General features: G+C 40.6%; 1 protein-coding gene across 1 annotated transcript in view; it reads right to left on the reverse strand.

Annotated features, from left to right (window-relative positions):
* The window catches only part of ulk4 (unc-51 like kinase 4), an 80,214-nt gene that overhangs the window by 9,806 nt on the left and 46,724 nt on the right, over positions 1-23,684 (reverse strand). Inside the window, exons 29-35 of the mRNA XM_069143276.1 lie at positions 23,507-23,599; positions 18,570-18,618; positions 15,538-15,643; positions 14,693-14,707; positions 6,831-6,997; positions 4,943-5,044; positions 2,085-2,279 (exon numbers count right to left, since the gene is read on the reverse strand). Coding sequence (XP_068999377.1) covers positions 2,085-2,279; positions 4,943-5,044; positions 6,831-6,997; positions 14,693-14,707; positions 15,538-15,643; positions 18,570-18,618; positions 23,507-23,599 — 727 coding nt within the window. The remainder of the gene's footprint in view (positions 1-2,084; positions 2,280-4,942; positions 5,045-6,830; positions 6,998-14,692; positions 14,708-15,537; positions 15,644-18,569; positions 18,619-23,506; positions 23,600-23,684) is intronic.

Below are 23,684 nucleotides of genomic sequence, written 5' to 3' on the forward strand. Positions count from 1 at the left end.
TCTTCAATATTAATCTACAATGTAGAAAAAAATAAAGAAAAAACATTGAATGAGAAGGTGTGTCCAAACTTTTGACTGGTACTGTATATATATATATATATATATATATAAATTTGTATGTTTTATTTTAAACAGCCACTGGAGTTCAACTGGGAAAGAAAGTACGAAGTCGGAATAAGATGACAAAACACCCTCCGAGGGAGAGTGAAACTTTACATTTACATCTTTTAAATGAACTGCTGTATTGAGTAGAATGACTGAATGTGTAGAAAGACAACAAATGGGTATGTTTCTGAGTAAATAAATCAGTTCTGCTCCGAGCACTGCTTAGTGACTCATCCTGTAGCTACGAGGAAATAGCTGAAACACACTGCGGTGTGTGTGTGTGTGTGTGTGTGTGTGTGTGTGTGTGTGTGTGTGTGTGTGTGTGTGTGTGTGTGTGTGTTGCTCAGGGTGGTGAGCAGGAGAGAGAAGACACGTAGAGATGTTGCTCTGTCTCGTAGCACAGGGGGTAATGAGGGAGTTTGTGCAAAAGGACAAATTTGTTACGACAGACAGACAGAAAGGGAGCGAGGTGAGTGTGTGAGCTTGTGTGTGACAGAGTTTGTGTGTGGGTGGTTCAGGTGGCTACAACTAATTAGTGTGAGGAATCAAAAATACACACATACACGCAAACGCTCTCTTTCTCTCTCTCACTCACTCACACTCACACACACACACACACACACACACACACACACACACACACACACAAACTACAAGGTAGCTTCCAGGCACAGCCTTCAGTCAGATCATATGATCTCAGGGTGACAGCTGACCTTGTGTCCCACGTGCAGAAACTATTCCATGACCCTGCGGCCAAGCCAAAACATTAGGAATGCATTTTACATAATTCATAGGGGTCTGCAGAAAAATCAGCCAATTTTTCTAACTCCATGTTGACTTCTAAAGATGTATTTTCACTGCACTCGCACCAACCCTGCCTCTCTCTTCACTAGATGTTCAAATTAACATCCTGAAATTCTGCAATGATTAACACGCTTGGATTCAATTCAGTGACTACATTTTTAAAACATCCAATATCAGCGTTTTGAAATAATTTATTCTTAAATTATTCTGAAGTTTTAAGTAGCAACCGAAACTACTTGGTTAACATCTGAGAAATGCTGACATCATGGTTTAGAAAGGTAACTTTATTCGGTGCCCTGAGAAAGGATGCAAACCCTGGTTCTTGGTGTCAAAGTAAACAGTTTTACCTTTCTGTCCCAGCTTGTTCCCACAGCACATGAAAAGACCAACACTTCCTACAGGTTTTAATGCTCCGTGTAAATCTCGTACCACAGAACCATCCAGTATGATTTGATTTCCTCAGAGAGCTACGCTGCATAATGTGCATCAAATATGTTTATGACTGCTTCACATCTGGTTTCGTCTAATCTGCTGCTGATCAATATTTTGCTGGCAGTTATTTGTTTTTTTCATGGGCTTTTTAATTCAACAGAATGAGTAAATCTGCCAATTAGAAATCTGTCTAATGTGTCAGGGGAGGAGACTGTCACCTTGCTAGAATCTGACTTCTGTTGAATCGCAGCTGCAGCTGCACAGTTTTTCCTCCATGTTCATGTTATTTATTATATTGGGAGTAGTAGCCTCAACCTGCTTAACTGCAGTAGACTCTCTTACAGGTTAGCTTTGGCCTTCTGCTACAAGTCGTTTGACTATCAGACACAATTGGAGAGACACTGAACAGAAAGTGACAGGAGGATACGAACCAATATTTTTCTCCCTCGCTGTCAGTCTGCTTCTGGTGAAACCACACATTAGTTTCAGAGCAGCAGCACAGTCGGACTGACTGTGTGTGTGTGTGTGTGTGTCTCTTGTTTTTATTTTAATATTTCCATTCTGCAGTATCACCAAAATACAAACAAACACAGGACCTAGATTCCACACAAACAGAGCACAGATTTACACCTGAGTTGTCCGTAAGCAATGTTGACATTTGTGTGAACGCTCCTACGTATGTGTGTAGTTGTTGGTCTGCGTGTGTCTGTCTGCGTGGATACTCTCGTGCGCACTTTACTCACCAGCCGTTTAATGATCCTCAGGGTTGTGCGCTGTACTCGAGGGGTCTCGGTGTGCATGTGTGTGCGCAGCATGTGCGAGAAGCTTTGTAGGCAGGAAGGTGACAGGCAGTCGTGACCCTCTCCACCGTAGAGCTGCACCAGAAGGGACAGACACTGCACAGACTCCTCCCACACCTCCTGGTTCTCAGTAGACAGCTACATGGAGACACGGTGAGTTAATGCATGCAAAGTTTAAATAGTAAAAAAAAAAAAAAAGGAACATGTTTCTATTTACTTTAAAGTTACTTTAAGATCAAATATACTGAGTGACTGAACTGTCTTCTTGAAGGTGTACTCACAGCTTCCACCATTCAGATATGTTATATGATTCTGTGTGCTGTATCTTGAAAAAATAAAACCGTCGCATCTGAGGATCTGGTTGTTACACTAAATATCAACTTGACGTTCATTTGTTTCTGTTTACTGCACTTTGTATTAAATTAACTAAAAAATAAAAACAAATCAACACCTGTCATCGTCTATTTAGCTTTTAGGTTGATATGGTGATCAACATATTAATCACAACAGAGGTCCTCCATTTTATCATTCAAAACTACGTGCTGTCAGTAATGGCAGTTAACGAATTTGACAATTTGTGTTTTTAAATTTAAAGTCACTAAATGCAAAATCTGCTATGAATTGAAACCACTATATTTTGTAAATAAATCATAAATCTTCATACTGCATGTTCTGAAGCTTTACAAGCTTTACAATTTTACAATTTTAGTGATGTTAGATTCTTATCGGCACTCCTGCTCTCTGCCACTAATCTCTCATGGGGCGAAGCGGCTGTGCAGAGGCCGGGGGTGTGTCAGCTGCTCCCTCAACCCTCTCATACACACACAGGCGCCCACCCAACACTCAATGTGTCAAGTAAAAACCTCTATTGTGTCCCAGGAGATCTCTTCTTCTTCTACCCCCACTCTGCTTTCTTTCCCCTTTCTACATCCTCGACTTCCCAGAATGCCTCGCTGCACCCTCTTTCTTGTGCATGGATTCTCTCATCTATCTTCCCTGCATCTCATTTCATCCTCACCTTTATCTCTTTGCATGGCTTCCACTCTTTACCTTTTCTTATCTCCCGTTTACCTCCAAATCATGTTCAATTTGTTTTTATGGAAAGAAAGTTTCAGAAAGCCAACATTACTTCCCTTTTACTAATTCTCTCACAACGGACGTAGTTTAGTTAACAGTGAGCAGTAACACTCTTTTATAATGTACATAAATGCTATTTTTGACAGCACTGCATGGAGGTTACATTTACACACTCAGATTGGACACTCAAGTGAAAAAAATAAAAAGATAGACAGTGAATGTAGTGCACTATATAATCAATGGACTGTATTTTGGGCATGCCATAATTTTTCAAGCAACTAAATTTGATTTGAACTCTAACAGCACTTCAATCATTAATAATGGCATTTGACTGCAGATAACAGGAGTTTTGCATCACATACAGTATTTAACTGTCAGTGGTGTGTACAGCGACAGAAGGTATAGATGATTGAATGGCAATATGGCTCAGCATAAAGTCCAGGACTGTACCCTCTATTATCTTCCTGTTTTTCAGGCTGCCTCACGTTCTCAGTTAGTACTTGCAGATACTTCACATTTCTGGGATTAATATTTGTAATAACCGTAGATGAATTACTTCATTAAACTGTGATAATCGTCTGTATGGAACAGACACAATATGCATACTGCATGTATATTATAATTCTACAGTGAAATCACATGTAGCACAGTCAGCATACTGGTTGAAGGAATTAGAGGACAGAGTGACATACTTGTCTCTTTCAAAAAGTAGTTTATTGGAAGACTGCTGCATTTACTTCATTGTCATAACAGAGAAAATAACCGCATCTTTGGCAGGCGGGTAATTAAGAAAGAACTTTGAACTAAACTTGATCTGTAGTGTTTTTCCAGTGCAGTGACACATGGGAGTACTTTTGACAACTGACATATTTATTCTGGGAGGAAGCTGCAGATCTTGTTACCAGGACAAATGGCTTAACTGATCTTCATGGATTCATCCGCGTTAGTTAAAATTAGTCTAACTGTACAGAAACCTTGCGGATTTGTTTTTAGTTTTTTTGCGACAAGTTATTTTCTACGTTCCAATTGTTTTGGCTTATTTGTATTTATTCAGGTCGTACAGTAGAAATAGACTGGAAACGTGGGGAAACAGAGAGGGGGAGGACTGTTCCAGCCGGCTGGGAGTCGAACAGACTCAGCTGCTAACGGTATTTTGGCCCATGTGGTGTGCACCCTAAATGCTCAGCCATCAAGTCACCCTAATGTCCCACATTTAAAAAACAAGCTAATATGTGGGACCAATTGTGAAATCATGAGGCTATAAAAGATATAGTTATAAAGATAACAAGCTCACAGGTGTACGGTGGAACCAGCTGATGAAAACTGCTGCATACAGAGTCACTTTCAAACGATGTAACTGATCTGAACTTCTTAAATCAGTATTTTTTTTTACGTCTATCACCTTTTCTCAAATATGAGCATTAGAAGTCATAACCGGTGACACAATGTAGAAAAGATCTTCCTGTAGCTCGCTCTCTCTCTCTCTTGCGCACATACACATACACACAAACGCACAGGGCCTTGCATTAATAAACAAACATACAGTTTATCTCACTGTATGAGTATTTAGTGCATACAGAAAATATTTATGTAGCATGTGAGACATTTACATGTGCACGCACACACACGCACACGCACGCATGCACACACACACACACACACACACACACACACACACACACACACACACACACACACAAAGAATCTGCGCGTGTTGGTCTCACCATGTGAATGAGGTGTGTGCTGAGGTGGCTCAGGGGTCTGTTGGCTCGGAGCAGCCTCTCTGCTGCCTCCGTCTCCACTGCTGGACAAGATAGCCTCTGGCTCTACACACACACACACACACACACACACACACACACACCACACACACACCACACACACACACACACACACACACACACACACACACACACACACACACACACACGTTAAATCATTTATAGAGATTTGACAGTCAATAATGATGGATCCAGAGACCTGCCAAGACTTATTCTGACAGACTGAGACAGACACAGAAAGAGACACTGATAGACTACGACAGAAAATAGTTGCTCTGTATGTGTTGTGTTATTTTAAACCTCCTTTAAAACAACATGTGTTCAGGACAACATGTGCTGAACATTTTTCTTTGTCACATCAAGTTATTTTTGCATCTCATTAGGATTTTAGCTTTCTCCAGTCCTCCATTTTTTTCTGCCCTTCATCATTAGCACCTCTGTGCCTCAGTTTGGCTTATTTTAGTTCAGTTCATGCCTACAGTGGAACTTCAGGCCAATTAGCGGTGGAATAATGTGATTAATACTGGCACACATTCCCTCTCTCTCTCCCAAAGTCAACCCTTCTCTGCTGCGCCCTCTCTCTCTTTTTTTCTTCTGTAGTAAATATAATCTCTGAGACGCTCTCTCTTGACCAACTGAGTAATAGTTTGGGGAGAGCGGTCTAGTCACGTCCTCTCTCCTTATCAGACCTTATTACCCAAATGAATTTGGTTAGGGCAGAAGTTTTCGTTTTAATGAGCTTTGCATTTCTCCCAGAATTGATTTCTGCTGCACATTCTGCTTGCTCCCTTTTCTATCGCTGTCTCTTCGTCTATCTCTCCATTCCTCTTTCTTCCTCTTCTGTCCTCCTCTCTTTCACCCAGTCTTTTACCCAGCCCTCCACTTTAGTCCCCCCCCTGTCCATCCATTAATATGTATGCATTGGGCTGGGGTGCACACTATGGGGAGATGGGGTCTGGTGTGTGTGTGTGTGTGTGTGTGTGTGTGTGTGTGTGTGTGTGTGTGTGTGTGTGTGTGTGTGTGTGTGTGTGTCTGTGAGTGTGTGTGTTTGTAGTGAGGCAAGCCGAGGACAAAGCCAGCGGTGATAATGAGGCCGCAGGGACATAGCCAGACAGGCCCCTCTGTGTATGCCTGTATATGTGTGTGTGTGTGTGTGTGTGTGTGTGTGTGTGTGTGTGTGTGTGTGTGTGTGTCCCAGGGACTCAGGACCTCATCCGCTTTCTCCTGAGTCCACAACTTCAGCATTGCAGTTGCTGAAACCTGCATGCTTTCCACTGCATACATCAAGGGACACACATGCACATGCCTTCGGGGACGAGGTACAAGGGCAACATTTTGAGGAAGTTGACTTTGTGTTTCTGCTGGTGAATCTGCACTCAGCAGAGATGAAGTTGGAGAATAGTGGTGACTCAATGTGGGAGGTACAAGGGCCTATAAGGACTAGTGTAACATGATTAACACAAACAAGCAACACATGGCTAACAATAAGGTACAAAAATATTATAGAGTAGCCACTGAGGTTTTTTTTTAAAGGATTTCTTTGCAAATGCTGTTGTCGTTTTAGAATATATATTTATTTATTCATGACAGGCTACATAAGACACCTTCTTTTACTTTGTTAAGTTACTCAATGAGCCACGATTATATTTTCGTTTGATATTCTTCTTTATTAAACCATTGGAAAAAAGTTATGGTATTGGTGGTTGTAAAATTATTGTCAAATAGAAACATTGAACACATGTTGCCATGAAACTATTTTGTACTGGCAACTGACCAGACCACTCTGTTACTGCAGTAAAGTCTCTGCTTCTTATTAGCTGTGTGTTCATACCTGCAGTGCGGAGCGGACAACCGCTGATGTTTGCTTTAGGATGTTGTGAAGCAGTTCCAGAAGGGCTAGCAACACAAAATGGCTGCCTGTCCTCCCAGCATGCTCCTCTCCGTCCAGGTAAAGTAGAGCTGCTTTTGAGAAGGTACTCACCACCACCTCTATAAGCTCTGTGTAGCAGAGAAAAAGGTCTCCATGAGAAGTTTTTATCTGAACGGGAAAGTCTACATTGACATAAGCTTTACAAAGGTAATATCATGACAGCCTCTTACCAAAGCTGCACTACCGAAGCGGACAGTCACGGGCCCAGAGCCACAAGGTGATTATGGTTTTTGGCAATAAAAATAACAGATCAAGAGCCTGAACCACTTAATTATAATATGAACTAATACATAGTAATAGTATTAGCTAATTGTGTGACTCTGACTTTTCGAGGTGCTCTGTGCACACATGGTACATAATACTAAATAAAGGGACTTTTAGTCAAATGACAACATTAGGGGCCCAACAGGACATTTTGCCCTGGGTCCTCTAACAGGTTCATCTGGCCATGACCCGAACCACACTATCATATGAACAAAATGTACATCCGATTAGAAAACAAGGAGCCTGTGTCTCTATGGTCTTCGTGTAAAATTAAATATAATCAGTTCCGCTAACAAGATCAGTTATTGATTAATATGTATTCACAACCAACCAACTTCTATGTTCCTAACAACCAGCATGTCTCACTCTCCTCCACGTGTAGGTGCAAGGAATGACAGTACACCTGAGCCTCAGTAAATGTGTGTAACTGCAGACTCTGGTTCGACTACACCGCGGATTGATAGTTCTTGATCAAGATGAGAGACGCGTTCCCTCTTCAGTCAATTAGCATTTCATTGCCACCAATTTGCCCTGCAGAGAAAAGCAGCTGAATATGACATTAGACGATCTGAACAGAGCTTCACCAGTGCAGGGTTAAATTCTCATATGAAAAACTGATCACATCAACATACCACATAATGGACTCAATTACATGCTCATCTAAAAACACATTCTGTTCCTCCCTTCATGTCTTTTTCCGTTTCCTCTCTCCTCACTCCATCCCTCCCTCTCTGCTCCATGTACAACATGAGGCTGCAAAACCTTGCTATGCACTGAATAAATAGGACTTACTAAAGTGCAAAACCGTGTTCCTTTGCTCATTAAATTTAACACGACAGAAGATATTGTGCAGCTCGTTCTGGGTAGCTAGCTACTGTGAACATCCTGAGATGTAGTCACACTACATACAGTTCATCTGGAAAGTATTGACAGCGCTTCACTTTTTCCACATTTTGTTATGTCACAGCTTTATTCCAAAACGGATTAAATTAATTTCCCTCAAAATTCTACACACAATACCTCATAATGACAAAGTGAAAAAAGTTTGTTTAAAACTTTTGCAAATCTATTAAAAATAAAGAACAAAAATATAACATGTACATAAGTATTCACAGCCTTTGCTCAATACTTTGTTGAAGCACTTTTGGCAGAAATTACAGCCTCGAGTCTTTTTGAGTATGATGCTACAAGCTTAGCACCTATTCTTGGGCAGTTTCTCCCATTCTTCTTTGCAGGACCTCTCAAGCTCCATCAGGTTGGATGGGGAGCGTCGGTGCACAGCTATTTTCAGATCTCTCCAGAGATGTTCAATGGGGTTCAAGTCTGGGCTCTGGCTGGGACACTCAAGGACATTCACAGAGTTGTCCTGAAGCCACTCCTTTGTTATCTTGGCTGTGTGCTTCGGGTCGTTGTCCTGTTGGAAGATGAACCTTCTCCCCAGTCTGAGGTCCAGAGTGCTCTGGAGAAGGTTTTCATCAAGGATGTCTCTGTACATTGCTGCATTCATCTTTCCCTCCATCCTGACTAGTCTCCCAGTTACTGCTACTGAAAAACATCCCCACACCATGACGCTGCCACCACCATGCTTCACTGTAGAGATGGTATTGGCCAGGTGATGAGCGGTGCCTGGTTTCCTCCAGACATGACGCTTGGCATTCAGGCCAAAGAGTTCAATCTTTGTTTCATCAGACCAGAGAATTTAGTTTCTCATGATCTGAGAGTCCTTCAGATGCCTTTTGTCAAACTCCAGGTGGGCTGTCATGTGCCTTTTACTGAGGAGTGTCTTCCGTCTGGCCACTCTACCATACAGGCCTGCTTGGTGGAGTGCTGCAGAGATGATTGTCCTTCTGGAAGGTTCTCCTCTCTTCACAGAGCAACGCTGGAGCTCTGTCAGAGTGACCATCGGGTTCTTGGTCACCTCCCTGACTAAGGCCCTTCTCCCCCGATCGCTCAGTTTGGCCGGGCGGCCGACTCTAGGAAGAGTCCTGGTGGTTCCAAACTTCTTCCATTTACGGATGATGGAGGCCACTATGCTCATTGGGACCTTCAATGCTGCAGAAAGTTTTCTGTACCCTTCCCCAGATCTGTGCCTCGATACAATCCTGTCTCGGAGGTCTACAGACAATTCCTTGGACTTCATGGCTTAGTTTGTGCTCTGACATGCACTGTCAACTGTGGGACCATATATAGAGACAGGTGTCTGCCTTTTCAAGTCATTATGGGGTATTGTGTGTAGAATTTTGAGGAACAAAATTAATTGAATCCATTTTGGAATAAGGCTGTAACATAACAAAATGTGGAAAAAGTGAAGCGCTGTGAATACTTTCTGGATGCGCTGTACATCTCTGTCAGTGAATACTGGAGAGATTCTGCTCCATCCAGGTAGATATCACACAAGTGTTCCAATAAATGTATACTGAACCCATACCCAGGCGATCAATAAGTCCAAAGTTGTTCTTCATTTTCGTTTCTGTGCACAAAGTTACAGTTAAATAACCAAAGTATTAAATCATTCTCTTCACTGGGGAAAATACATCCAGTTTTATTTTCCTATTCCAACAGATCTTTATTTAGAAAGTTAGACGTGTGTGTCTTTTGGTGAGTACAAGTGCAGGCAGTGCTTGCCTGCTGTCAGTGAGATGTACTGTTACTATGTCAAACGGCAACATAATTAATTAGACAAGCTGCTCTACTTTGGACCGTTCAATCATACAAAGAACTCTTTTGCTGTTAATGTAATCTGACAACAGGCCTACTTAGATACAAACTCTATTCTAGATAGTTGCTTGTGTGTATGATAACGATATTGTTCTGTTATTATCTGTTGAGGAAAGCTGACAGCACTTTAAACAGCCACATTGGCCAAATCACAAAGTAAACTAAGAGGATATGCAATCAAGCATAAGATCTCTAAAGATTCCTGACATTTTAGCCACCAATCAGCAGCCACTACAGGCTGTGGGTGCATTATTAATCCAAACTCAAATTGGCTTTTGATTGTGCACCTAAAAAAAACAAGCTCATATTGGGACATAGCACAGAGTTTGCTTGTAACCGGTGATCATTTGGATATAGCTAGATGAGTCAGTGCTGTGCTACAAAACAAAACAGCACAAACAGGCCAATATGTATCTGTTTATGCTTCAATATTATACACTCTCCCATCACTAGACTGACATATTTATTTCAATACAGTTACACAGCAGAATCTTAAAAAATGTCCTCAATTAATCTGAAAAGATCACACCACACAATGATATGAAACGAGCTACACAATTCTATTACAACACAAGGATTACAATACAGGCTCACAATAGAACGCAAGGCCCTATTGTTTAGATATGCTTCAAGGGAAATTTGAAGCATATCAAATATTGCTTCCAAATGCATCCAGTGTTTTCAATTTTTTTTCTCCCCCCCTGGCTGCGCTGCACAGCTCATCAAACCACTTGTCGAGTGCCGACAGTGTTTTTATTTTCTCATGGAATGAATCCTTTTAGATTATACCAGATGTTCCATCAAAACACACCTGATCACAGACCAAAAACACCAAAGCAGGTATTCTTCAGGGGACATAATTCTTACTGTACATATATGGTAATTAAACACATTAGGGCAATGTGAGTCATTTGCTCATAGATTTTTTTTTTTTTTGGTCAATAATTTCACTGATTTCACCAAAAATGCCAACAAAATGCTGTTACAGATCATAGGTAGTATTAAAAAAGACATTACTTCAACCAAAAGAGACATTTAGTTCCACATCATCACCAGCAAAGCAGAGTCTGTACTCAACGTCAGCAAGATCCATCATGTTGACTAACATTTATTCTCCTCATCTGCTTGCAGGCTGAATAAAAACCTTCCCTCTCAGCTAACTGAGTTTCATCTGAAAGTCACAGCACGAGTACGGGCTTTCCAGCTGCAGTCTCCAATTTTACATTTTGCACATTTCTTTACTTTAAACAAAAGGTTTGAGTGGTTGCTTTTAACTTTATAACCTAAACCACTTCCAAAGCTAAACTGTACAAAACATTCAGAGTGTGGAGACAAAGTCATGTTGGCAAAGCACAAATAATTCATGTTCCATGAAAAATAATCTAACGAGTGAAGTCAGCAGCTAAGATAATGACTCTTCTATTCATAGAAAGGAACGAAAATAGCAAGTGTGGTTGAATATGTGCTTAGTATGACACAAGCCCCGACTCTGCTCAAAATATTTCCTCACAGCAACTCTATATGTCTCAATAGTATTATGATAAGAGTAACATAAAGGCACCTCATGTTTGTGCAATGTCAGCTCGTCTTGATTTGGTTCCTGACTGCAATTCAGTCATCCAGAGGTTGTACACACGTTTCAGTATAAAATGTTTATTGTGTCAGCAGAGAACCCAGTATCAGCTCTGTATGAGAGTGAGTGTGTGTGTGTGTGTGTGTGTGTGTGTGTGTGTGTGTGTGTGTGTGTGCGCGCACACCGGCAAATTCAGTCATTGCTAACAAGTAGTAAATTTAAAGATGTCACATATGTACAAATGTTACCTCTGTAAGGTGAATAATTTATGAGTGTAAATCAGTTTGCTCTGTCCTATTTTGGCATTTTTTGACTTTATCGAGGTTATAAATAGACAGTCTACAATGCTTTGCAGCATTATCTATTTATAAACCACTGTCAAATTAGTTCTGTTGGGAATCAACAGACTGGAAAGCTTGAAGCACGACTGTAAGCAAAGGAGGAAAGTTGTCTTGGGACAGAAGAACCTTTACTAAACTTAGGTATGATAAATGGATCATGTTTCAGTTCATTAAAGTTGTATGTACATGTTTTCAATAATGTGATTTTCTCTATTGTAACTTACATGCATGTGGTATGATCGTCTTCATTAAAGATGGAGTTGTTGTGGTCAAATTCCCTGTGTGCATCATGTGCTACCTGAATACCTAAATGCAAATGGTTTTCCATGTTGATATTATTCCACCAGCTCAGGCTGTTAGCTGATTGGTCCCAGGCCAGATACAACCTGTAACTGTCTACGATGTGTACAACCATTTTTTTTGGTCCCACCCTACAGCTAATACAAGTGGCCTCCTGCGGTGTACTCAGCATTACGTTTTCATGCATCGGTCAATATCAACCTGAATGAATCTAAAGAAGCGCAACCACTCAGCCAGCCTCAGAACTTTCGCCTAAAGTTTGCAATCAACCTTGAAAATATGTACCAATAATGGACCCCATAGCCAAGGACAGCACAGGTTGCCTGTGACTGCTCCAAAATTAATTTGTCTGAGGGGAAGGTCTGACTGGACGGAGTTTAGGGAAGTAAAACCAATTAAGTTAGGTTGAGATAGTGGTAAGGTTTAAGGTAAGGGAAAAGACAACAATACTGTCACACACTTAAAATAGTTGTACTGTAAATGGGTGGAAAGTTATTCACGCTGGGAAGTTCTTTGGAAAATAAAATACCTATTCAAAATATTTATAAATCAATGTTTTTAACAAGGGGATGCAAGGACACTGCAAAACATCTTACACTTACTGTCAAGTGTGTTTCATTGATTTCCATTATGAAAAATTGTTAATCCAATGACCTCTGAGGTGCGTGCTCATGTCAAAACATTAATATGGAAGACAGATCTTTGTGGTATGAATTATGCCAGGGGCATTATTATTGATTGGATATATATGGACATAGTTTGGAAAAACCATTATAGAATTTGTTTAGATACCGTTTGGGGAAATAACCAGACATCAATTTCAAATGGCAATTTATAGATGCAAATTCCACAGAAACTAGATAACACCGGCACAGAGGCAATTACCTAAAAAAAAAAATCCTCTGAGTTTCTCACAGAAGGTCAGGAGAAATAACAAGAACTAGTGGCAGATTAAACCAATGCAGCAACCTGAGAGACCTTCAAGGATTCTGAAGACACACAGAGTCCTTGAGGACTTCTTTAATTAATTAAAAGACAACAGCACTTTAATTAACTGACACTTTGTCAGCACCTCGGCCCAAGAACAAACTCAGGGGTTGCTCAGGGTGCGAACACTTGAATTGTTGGGTTGAATTTCTCATGCTCTACATGTGACCACTTCCTTATTAAATCACGCAGTCTGCTTGTCAGTGTGCCTCGGAAATGGGTCTCGGATTCACTTTGAGGAGAGAAGCCTGAAGCCTCATATCCTTATATAATCAGATTACAACCAAGACTTTCTCCATTAGTCTGCTTCATGTTCTCAAATTAAAACTGAGCAATCCAGGATCATATAAAATAATAGGAACTTTGTTTAGGAATCATCTCTCACTCTGTCAAGTTATTCTTCCCCTCCCGCCTCGCTTCATCTCGCCCACTATCAAACTGTCACTCATTTTAACCTCCAATTTCCTCCTCTATCATCTCATCTCTCCTCTGTGTTTCCAACCCAAATGCTCCACATTCTCTCTCTGTGTATCCCATTTTCCCCTCTGTCACCTCTCTGCTACCCTTTTTTACCTACTATTTTCCTTTTCTGGCTATATCATCCTCCCTCTCACTTCTCTCTCATGCTTTTTTTTTTTTTTGCCATCTTTTTCTTTCTGTTGTTCTGTTCTTCCTCCCTCTCTCTTTGCTCCCTCTGTCTTCATTCCCCAGGGGGTATTATCTCAGTCGGAGGCAAATCTGCCCAATTATAAACCTCATCTCCTCTCTCTCTCTCTCTCTCTCTCTCTCTCTCTCTCTCTCTCTCTCTCTCTCTCACACACACACACACACACACACACACACACACACACACACACACACACACACACACACACACACACACACACACACACACACACACACGGACTGCGTGCTCCTGCATCCACTCCACACATTCACACACAGATCTCCTCTCTGTCACACACATACACAGAGGCATAAGCACAAATGCATTCACACAAGCACAAAAACATACCTCCCTATTTTTGCTCTTCTTCACTGTCTATTTCATTCACTCCCAACAAACACACTCACGCACACAGACTCAGACAAACAGACACACACATACAGTCTCACACACCACCCTTCCCCTCCTCTCTCTGTCACACCTTAAAAAGCCAATTATACATGCTTCCTCCCTTTTCCTCTTCTCTCCTCCTCTCCCTCTCCCTTCCTTCTTGCCATCGCCACACTGATCGCGAGTGAACCACAATGAAAAAGAGGGAGGAAGAGGAGAAGAGAAGACCGAAGAGCAGCCCAAAACACAGGATATTGGAGAAGGTAAAATTGGGAACAGAGACGAAGAAGGCGAGAAGATGAGGGGGCAAGATGTGAGCTGAGTAGATTGGAAAAGTGGATAATAGGAAAAGCCGAAAAAGGAGGGATACGAGGGGAATAACAAAATAAAGGGAGACAGAATAGGAGAGGAGGGAAGAGGAGAAGTGAGGAGTGGAGATAGCGTTAATTGCCAGACCAGTGTTAGTGCTGGGTTGACAGTTTCTTGTTGAGAGTCGAGCTGATTGGATGATAATGATGCTTACCACTGAACTGCCGCACTGCTGACCCAATGGAAATAGAGGCAGAGGAAGGGTTGATAGTAGATAGGAGTGTACAGAGAAGAGGATGGACAGAATGAGGCACAAAAGATAGAGAGAAATTAACACAGTCTTTAAATAGAAATCCAAGGAAGCATTATTGTGTTGTGTTTTCATTGCTGCTGAGAGTTGCAATTACACTGTTGAACTGTGGGTCCTGGAACATTTGCATATGCACACATCTCACATATACAGAAGCAGCAGTGTTTGTAAATGTATTCTTGCAAACACTCTTCTCTAATTTACTACCTTCATTTTCTCATGTTAGATTTGGGCTGCATCCCAACATCCCTGAGCTTTGTGTTTCCATTCCTTCTTTCTAATTAAAGTTCTAATCCCAGACTCTTCATGCTGAAATGGGCCTAAAATGACTTAACTTCTCAAAACTGTCCTCACTCCGAAAGGACACACAACATAAATGTGACTCCTCCTCATGGATCCACTGGAACCACATGAAATTCTAATAATATGAGGTTTCACCATAGCTGAAGGACTGAAAGCAATGCCTCAGGCACACACAAACAAACAGCCAAGGTTGCTGACCTGAATAAGCATTACGTTGCAGTGAAGTAAAAAACATGTGACCAACTAACATAACAATAACTAATGTGAGCGGAGTCAAAATCCTGAAACACACAGTGCAGTAGTTCAGCAGGGTCAAAGACAGACAGGCCTAATTTACATCCGTAACAATGGTACAAGTGTAACAGACGGCACAAAACAAGAAAAGGAGAGAAGCATCTAAAAAATGTTTTACTGCCAAATTCATGATGTATGCAGATATACTGTACCTTGCTGATGCAGTGGTTGCTGATCCAAGACGTTGTCGCCACTGAGATTACACAAAAAGACGACTGCATTCTGGACCATCCCGCTGGTGACATTACTGCCGTTAGCCTTGGAAAAGTAAGATAAGATAAGATAAAATAAGATTAGATTAGATTAGATTTGACTTTATTAATCCCACAGTGTGGAAATTTACTCGTCACAGCAGCATAGAGAAGACAAAAAAAAGTGCACACAATATGAGCAAATTTACAAATACTTATGAGATATAGGAAATAAGGTAGATAAAAAATAATTACTTTAGAAAAAAATCAAATCAAATAAGAGCAATGAATAAAAAAATACACACACACACACACAGAATATATACACAAAAACAAATCAAATAAAAAATAAATACAGACGGAGACAAGATATCTAAGGTATTAATTATAACATGTATTCTACAGTCAACCCAGAGTTGAAGGTTTTCTCATAGTACTTTTTTTAACCAGCTAATATATAACCAAACCAAATGTGATGACTTGAGGTAGGTAATGCAAACAGAGGTAATGATCTTCAAAACAGTCTGTGCACTGGTTATCAGTGATGTCAGCTACAGGACAGGTAATATCACTTTGTATGTGGGCCACAAAGGGTTCCTGACTTGTCATAAAACACAACACAATTACGGAAAACCATCAATTTGACTTTGAATTTGTGTTGAGAAAAAGCCTTTCAACATATTGAAGAGAATACAATCTGTGTAATTGTGCAAAAAAAAACAACAACCCAAAAACCCCCCTTTATTTCTGAATGTTGATCTTTTTGAATAATTCTTGTCATTATTTTGTCTGTGGAACCTTTATTTATACATATTAATTTGCTTAAATATGTGTAACTACTTTTGAGTTTGGTATAGTTAGAGGTTTAAGGCCTTCAGCCCAGTGCTGCTCTGCTCTTAAAGGCTCTCATCATGGATGTATTAAGAGAAATAGACATAGTGTGGAAGAGTCCCTGCTCCCATGGTACTGCAACCCATCCATTTAAGACACATGTGTGAACCTGTTACAAGATAACCCACTTGGCACATGAGATCAATTATTACACTGCCTACCAGCAGAATAAACTGGTATATGCAATACATTATGTTTTTGAAAATGGACATTTTGCCATAAAAAAAAATCATTGGTTTTCCAGGTCTTTAATTTATTGGATGCAGGCCTACAGCATGTCTTCTTGTTACTACTAACAGTGAAGTCACTGTGATAGTAGGGCCTGCCTTTTCTATGTTTTATGAACTGAACTGTCAACGCTTTCACCTAAAAATAGCTTTTTTCAAAAGGTCTTTTTGTTGTCATTAGAAGTAATTTCTGTACTTTGTGAAAGGTTTTCATGACATTTCTATTGATAGAAGCAAAATAACGCAGACAAACGGATAGAATGATATGCTCTATTTAAGAAGAAGAATATGTTCTGATGGACGTGGTTGAGCAAAAGAACAAATTCATTCTTTCTACCGGAGGATGGTGTAGTTGTGACCTGTGGTAATGGATTGATTTTAACAGGAAACCTGGGTCAAGCCTATAGTCTCCACCTTCCTCTGACTCCTATCTCCTCACCTCTCCCTTGTCCTCCTTTGCTTTTCCTCCCTTTACTATTTGTGCTCCTTCTTGCTCCTCCTTACAAATTCTTCTCCCCCTCCTCCTACAGTAATTTACTTCCCCTTCCTCCTCCTGCCCCCATTTCACTATTTGATCCTCTCTGAGATACACCAGCTCAGCCTGCGGGGTCTGTGCACATCAGTGTGATCTGTGTACGAGCCGATAAGCCTGGCTGGTACTCATCATGTGCAGTTGCCTGAGGCTGAAGGCAATGACATCAGTTCACGCCAAGTACGACCTGCCTGTCAGAACCAACAAATGACAAACCTCATCTATTTTGACAACGAGCAACGAGGAATGGCAAACATAGGCTTAACTTGCACCCTGTACTTGAACTCATCCATCTTATGTAAGTGGTGTATTTACAGTATGTATAGCCAGGGAGGATTTGTAAAACTATTTTACAGCAGACAATCCACTGTGAACAGCCTCCTGCTTCAGGTACAGCAGGCAACCTGTTAAAAACCCTGGTCCAACCAGCATCCTGAGGTCCTTTCATGTCTGAAGCAGAACTACTTCATCATCTAGACAAACACAATTAGGTGAGTTTCTCCATGACAAGTGTGATCACCAGCGATAGGTGTAATCAATCTAGATCAGGGAGTTTCAGGCAGCATAAATCAATCCAAACGTGAGCAGTATAGACGGCGGTAATGGATCCAGACATGACTGCTTCAGACAGGAGTAAACAATCAGGAGACGAGTTAATCAGGCTGTTGGATAACAGTGTTTAATATTCTGCATCAGCTAGTCAGGGCTGGACAGGCAGCCATGCAGAACACTGATTATTAAGTGAGTATGTGTGTGTGTGTGTGTGTGTGTGTGTGTGTGTGTGTGTGTGTGTATGTAAAGGGTGAATTGTTTGCTGCAGCATGAATGTTTTGGTTTGCTGGAAACATATTGCTCTGTGTTGGTGGGTGCTTTAGCTTGTGTGCCTGCAACAAGGGTCAGGTGAAATAAATTGTTTCCTGGAAACGTTGTTATGCTTCACTGATAACAGACAAGTGGCTGTGGGTTTGTCTGTAAAGCTTTTGTGTGCGATCTTAATAGTGGAGTCCATATTCCCACTCTATTAACCCTTCCTCCTCTATATTGCTGACCTGCCAGTCAATTACACCAGCCCTCTAATAGGTCAACACCACTCAGACTCATTTACATAAATACATCTATAAGGGTTGGATGTAGCGAGTGAGGGAAGAATGAGAAGGAAGACGACCGAAAGCAACTGAGCAGTGAGAAAATACAGCAGGAATGTCATTAAAAACACAAATTGTGCTAAATGGATTTGATTAGCTGATTGTTAAGGCTATTTAATATCAGACTGATTGAATGACCAAGTGATTTATGGATAAGCTGATAGAAAACTAATTGATTAATTGAGTTTGGCTTCTTACCGTAATGAGCTGAAAGACTATTGGTAGGATCCTACTATGTTTGATCAACCTGAAAAGGAGAGAAAAAATACACTTTGAGGCGACAGTAGAAATGGAGGAATTAATTTAATATATTCACTGGTCACATGCAGTTTGCACACACAACCACACACATGCAGACACACAGCTGTTTCATCTTCATTAAGGTTGGAGTTCTGCTACGACGACTCCTGTCTGCTACCAGTGGAATTGAGAAAAAATACGAAAAGAGGAGAAGTGATGGGAGCAGACAATGTGAGAGGAAGTAAAAGAGGAGAAAGACGGAGGTGATGAGGGCTGAAGAGAAGATGAGGTAAGAAAAGAGTGCGTTTTGGACAGAGAAGACAGAAGAGTGGGGAAACAAATGAATGGAAGGAGAAGTAGAGAGGGAAAATAGTAATGTGAATAAATCCATAGTGAAAAACCAGAAGAACAGTTGACACAGTAGAAGAGAGAAGTAGAGAGATGGATGTCTGTATTAGCAATGGCATTCTGTTTACTTAATGATGAAGGTTCTTTGACTCACAATCAATTACTGTGTGGTTGGAGTGTCGACATATATGAACACAAATCTTGTTTGTGTGTTTGTGTCTGTGTGCATTAGAAAGAAAGAAAGCACTGAGGCTGTAATGAACAAAGCTAGCTTAAATCAGACAGGTGTTAATAATAAGTTGCAGGTAACAAAGCCCGTCCACTGATTTAAAAACCTGTCTTCAGTCTAACTGTGATTTATAGCTTGTCCAGCAGCCATCAGACAACCTCGGCAACTTTTATCTAAACAAGCTGACCTAATTTCTCACAGAGTTTTCAGCAGCGAACACAATGTTCCCTCTCATCAAAAAGGTGCCGTTTTGAGACTGAACAGGGACAGAAGTTAGTTAATATGAACTTCCTAGAATCATGTTAATATGACGGTATATCAACTGAGAGGCTTTTCATTTAACAAAAGTCAGACTCACAGGTAGGAGTGAATCTGATCAGCAAAAGATACCAAATGTTCATCATAGTTTGTCCTCAGAACTGTTTACATTTATTTTTATTGCATTCTTCTACAGGTATATTGTCTACTTTACATTCTGTAGTGTTACAGACATACTTTTTCCTTGTTCCAGCTGATTACTTTTGCTGCAGACTTGTAGCCCACTTTTTACAAAGAGATCAATACCATTTTCACGTCTGTTGAGAATTCTCCACCCCATTACACCAAATTCTCAGCTCACCATAGGCAGCTGCTAAAGAAACAGATTTATTGGGCCATGCAGCTGTTTCAGTCCGCAGTTAGTTTTGGACATCGTGAACCTTTGCTTCATAATTTTAGTTGGAGGTCATCATGGTTAAATTGTAAGATGAAGCCAATTTTTGCATTCTTTGGTAAGTCTGCTCACCTGCTGTTCTCATCTCCCCCCTGATGAATGAGCTATTTTGACCCAGAACTTATTGTGTAATGGTTGGTGAGGTTGGTCACTGAAATAAAATGCATTCAGAGAGACAGTTACCATATTTATCTTTAGTTGAACAGTAAATCCATCCTCTATACTGAGAACACTTACTGTCTATAGGTACTTCATATTTAGCAATGCACTCTACGTTCAGCCTTTTATACATGTGTTGGTGTGGGAGTGTGTGTGTGTGTCTGTGATTGTGTGTGCTTGTAGATGTGATGGATGGCCTCCCATTAAGGGGGTGACAGACTGAGAGATGAGAGGACAGGCCAGGCTAACGCAACATGATAAACTGGACCACCTTTAAACTACCAGCCATACAGCAATAGACACAGTGCACCAGACCAGACACTGAACAAACCACAACACGACAGGCTAAATATAATAGAATGAGACAACCCTCACTGCACAAGTCATACATCAAATATACAATTAGGAGCTTCATTACAGAGAATACAAGGTGGACAACAACTAAAATATATTAACCTCGGCTCGTATGTGTTCCGTCTGTCAGCTACATCACTTAGTGAAGCAAAAAAAAAAAAGAAAATGCTAAAACAAATGATGAAAGGGATATTTGGACCTTGTTCATCTCACATGAAAAGATACAAAGATAAAAAAACAGGAAGTCAGGAGGTTATATTCTGACTTTGTCAAATTAGCCTATATCATAATATAGCTCTTCTGTAGAGTAAAAAAAAACCGACACACCTTAATGAGTTTTTTAACCCCCAAAAGAATATTTCAAAATACGCATTCATTCCCACCAGAGAGTAGAACAGGATGTTACATACAATTCCAGCCTTTTAGCGTGTGAAAATAACCATTTTAGTTTCGACAGTTAATGATTCCACTTTTCTTTGGATGACAGATGCAAGTGTCCAAATAACTACACTTTTTTTTTTTTTTATGTAATGGTTTTACACAACAATATAAGATGCAGGAATTGAATTGTTTGATACAAAAATTCTTTGACAACCACAATAAAATATCCAATCAAGTTAAATTAAGAGAATGTACTGCCTAATACTGGAGAATGAGGCAGGAGGCAAAGCATGTTTGAAAAGGCACGGCCACATCCACACACACTTTTCACACAGACATACTTATAAGGACATCTCACATACATGGGCAAACACACATGTAACCACACAGCTTGAGGTTCTTTGGCTAAAGGTCATGGTAAATGTAGTTGTTTGAAGGTGTGTCTGGACTGTGATAATACAGAGAGACAGCAGGCTGCCTCCCCAACGTTAATGTCCCCAATTTACCATCTAATTACCGCTCGGCGGGCTTCATAGCCACACTTATCTAACCAAGACCCAGGCAATTTAATTTCTGATTGTATAACCGCAGTGATGGAGGGAAACTTGTGGAGAGAGGGCACAGAAAAAGAGAGAAATGTGGACTAATGTTAATAAATTAGAGATGGTGAGAGAAAGAGAGCGGGGGAGATGGAGAAAAAATGTAAAATGTTGTTAATAATGTCAGAGGGAAAGAGGGAGAGGGAAAAAACAGATGTAGAGAGAAGAGTGCTGACACCAATTTGAAAAGTTCACGTCACTCTACTTGTGTCAAGGAAAGAGGAGGATGAGGAGAGGTGGAGGAGGAGAAGGATGGAGACGAGAGGGGGTAATATGACTGATAAGAGAAGTAGGGGCATATTCAGCGATGAGGACAAACTTTAAACTCCGGGAGTGGGGGAGGGAGGGCTAGACGGAGATGGAAGGAGAGTGGGATATTAGTGAGAGGAGATTTATTGAGTCATTATTGCTGAAGCAGATAAAATAAGTGGATAGAAGGAGGGAGAGAAATGAGGGAAGGACAAAACAGAAGGTTAATCATGGATGTTGTAAATTAATACTGCTAATACTAATTGATATTGTGGTTGAGCTACAATAGTCGGCCATGTACATTTCCATGTCTATGACCACTTTGTAATACAAAAATATTGACAATGACTGCATTTTTAGGACCAAGTAACTAAAACGTACTAAGATTCAAATAAGTTTGAAAACAAGGCTCTTGAATTCATCATTTGGTGGATGAAAAGCTGAAATTTGTTACTCATGAAGGCCATCGCACCCAGTTTTCTCTTTCTTTTAACTCGCCTTCTTTTCTAAGCCAGGAAGTGATGCAAATCTACTCATGCTCCCTCTTCATCCCTTACATACTCGGCCCACACTCTTTGGTCAACATTTCCTTTGCTTCCTGGTGTTACTTCTTTCCCCATCTGTCTTTCTAAATCTCCCCATCACTTTCTTATTTCCTCCTTCTGTCCTTCCTCTCACCCCTCTATCCACTTGCTTTCCTCATTCTCTCACTCTCAGTGTCCTCTTTTCTATCTCACTTTCCATCTTTGTCAACAGCTGAAAAGAGACAGATGACCAAAGTATCAAGACTTACTGACAGCTGCTGTCAGAACACGTCTAACACACATACATCAACGCGCACACGAGTACACACACATATATAAACACACACACACAAACACACGTGAGTCTTCTCATGGTTGGACAAGGAATCAGCAATTTTCTGTGCAACAGCAACCCATATTTACCTCTTTTTAATTTGGTGTCAAATGACTGCTCTCTCGAGAGATGTGTTTAAATTTCTGAATAGTGAATTACCTCCACATTATGCAGGAGCGAATCTTACTTCAGCGGCAGCAATAATTTTGTATTAGTGTCGTATATTTAAGGAGCGTGCATTACATTTTTAAGCAAAGCTCTTCAGGACATGCGACTGTGCCAAGATACATCAGCACAACATGTCAAGTTTTCACACATCTCAGCTGATACAGCACCTTATTTCTGTCACTAAACTGATAACTAATGTAGAAAACACTGGCTTAAAGACGGGTGAAAAGGGTCTTGTTGAATGCAGATCACCAGCAGTGGAGCAGCTGTGAGGATGTTGTTGCTATTAGCTCTGAATGTGCATCAGCTACATCACCATATGATCATTTGTGTATATCTGTATACTGTAGTTGGCAAATACATCGCTGCTCATAATAAGTGTGGGTGCGTTTGTGTGTGCATTTATGCAGATGTGTGTGTTTGGGAGTGCATAGTAATCCACGTTTGTTTGTGTGCGAGTGGCTGTGAATGATTCACAGTGCTGAACTGGGAATCACCGGCCTTGGCATTAAAACATTATACACAGAGTGCCTAAAATGTGCCTGTGTGTATTTGTATCTGCACCTGCAAGGACTGCAAAACACTTTAATATGAGCAAATCTTGGTCTCGGATAGAGAATCAGAATAATGGATTCAAAATTATCTGCACTTTTCAAATGTATTGTCCATATTTAATTTCAGTTACTAAGGAATAATTTATAAGAATACTTTCTTCTACTCTTTTCTGTTCTCTTCAGTTTACAATATTATGTTGATAATACATGAAGTAAGGTCACATTTTGGTATAATGATGAAGTGTTTTGTCGTCTCTGTGTGTGACTGATTGTATGTACAGTACCTGCAGATCTGAGTGCTGTGTTCAGTCATCGATACCAGCAGTTTGAGTGCGGAGAGTGGGATGGGCTCCGCTGCTCGAAGAAGAGCCTCGTACCTAGACATAAACATGTCTCAGTACAACATTTGGCTTTCGTAGTGTTAATTATTAATGCACTGTTCTGATCATTAGTAACAGAGTG

This window comes from Embiotoca jacksoni, unplaced genomic scaffold, assembly GCF_022577435.1.
Source record: "Embiotoca jacksoni isolate LCO1_2020_lvr unplaced genomic scaffold, fEmbJac1.0.p SCAF_11, whole genome shotgun sequence".
In the NCBI taxonomy this organism is placed as follows: domain Eukaryota; kingdom Metazoa; phylum Chordata; class Actinopteri; family Embiotocidae; genus Embiotoca; species Embiotoca jacksoni.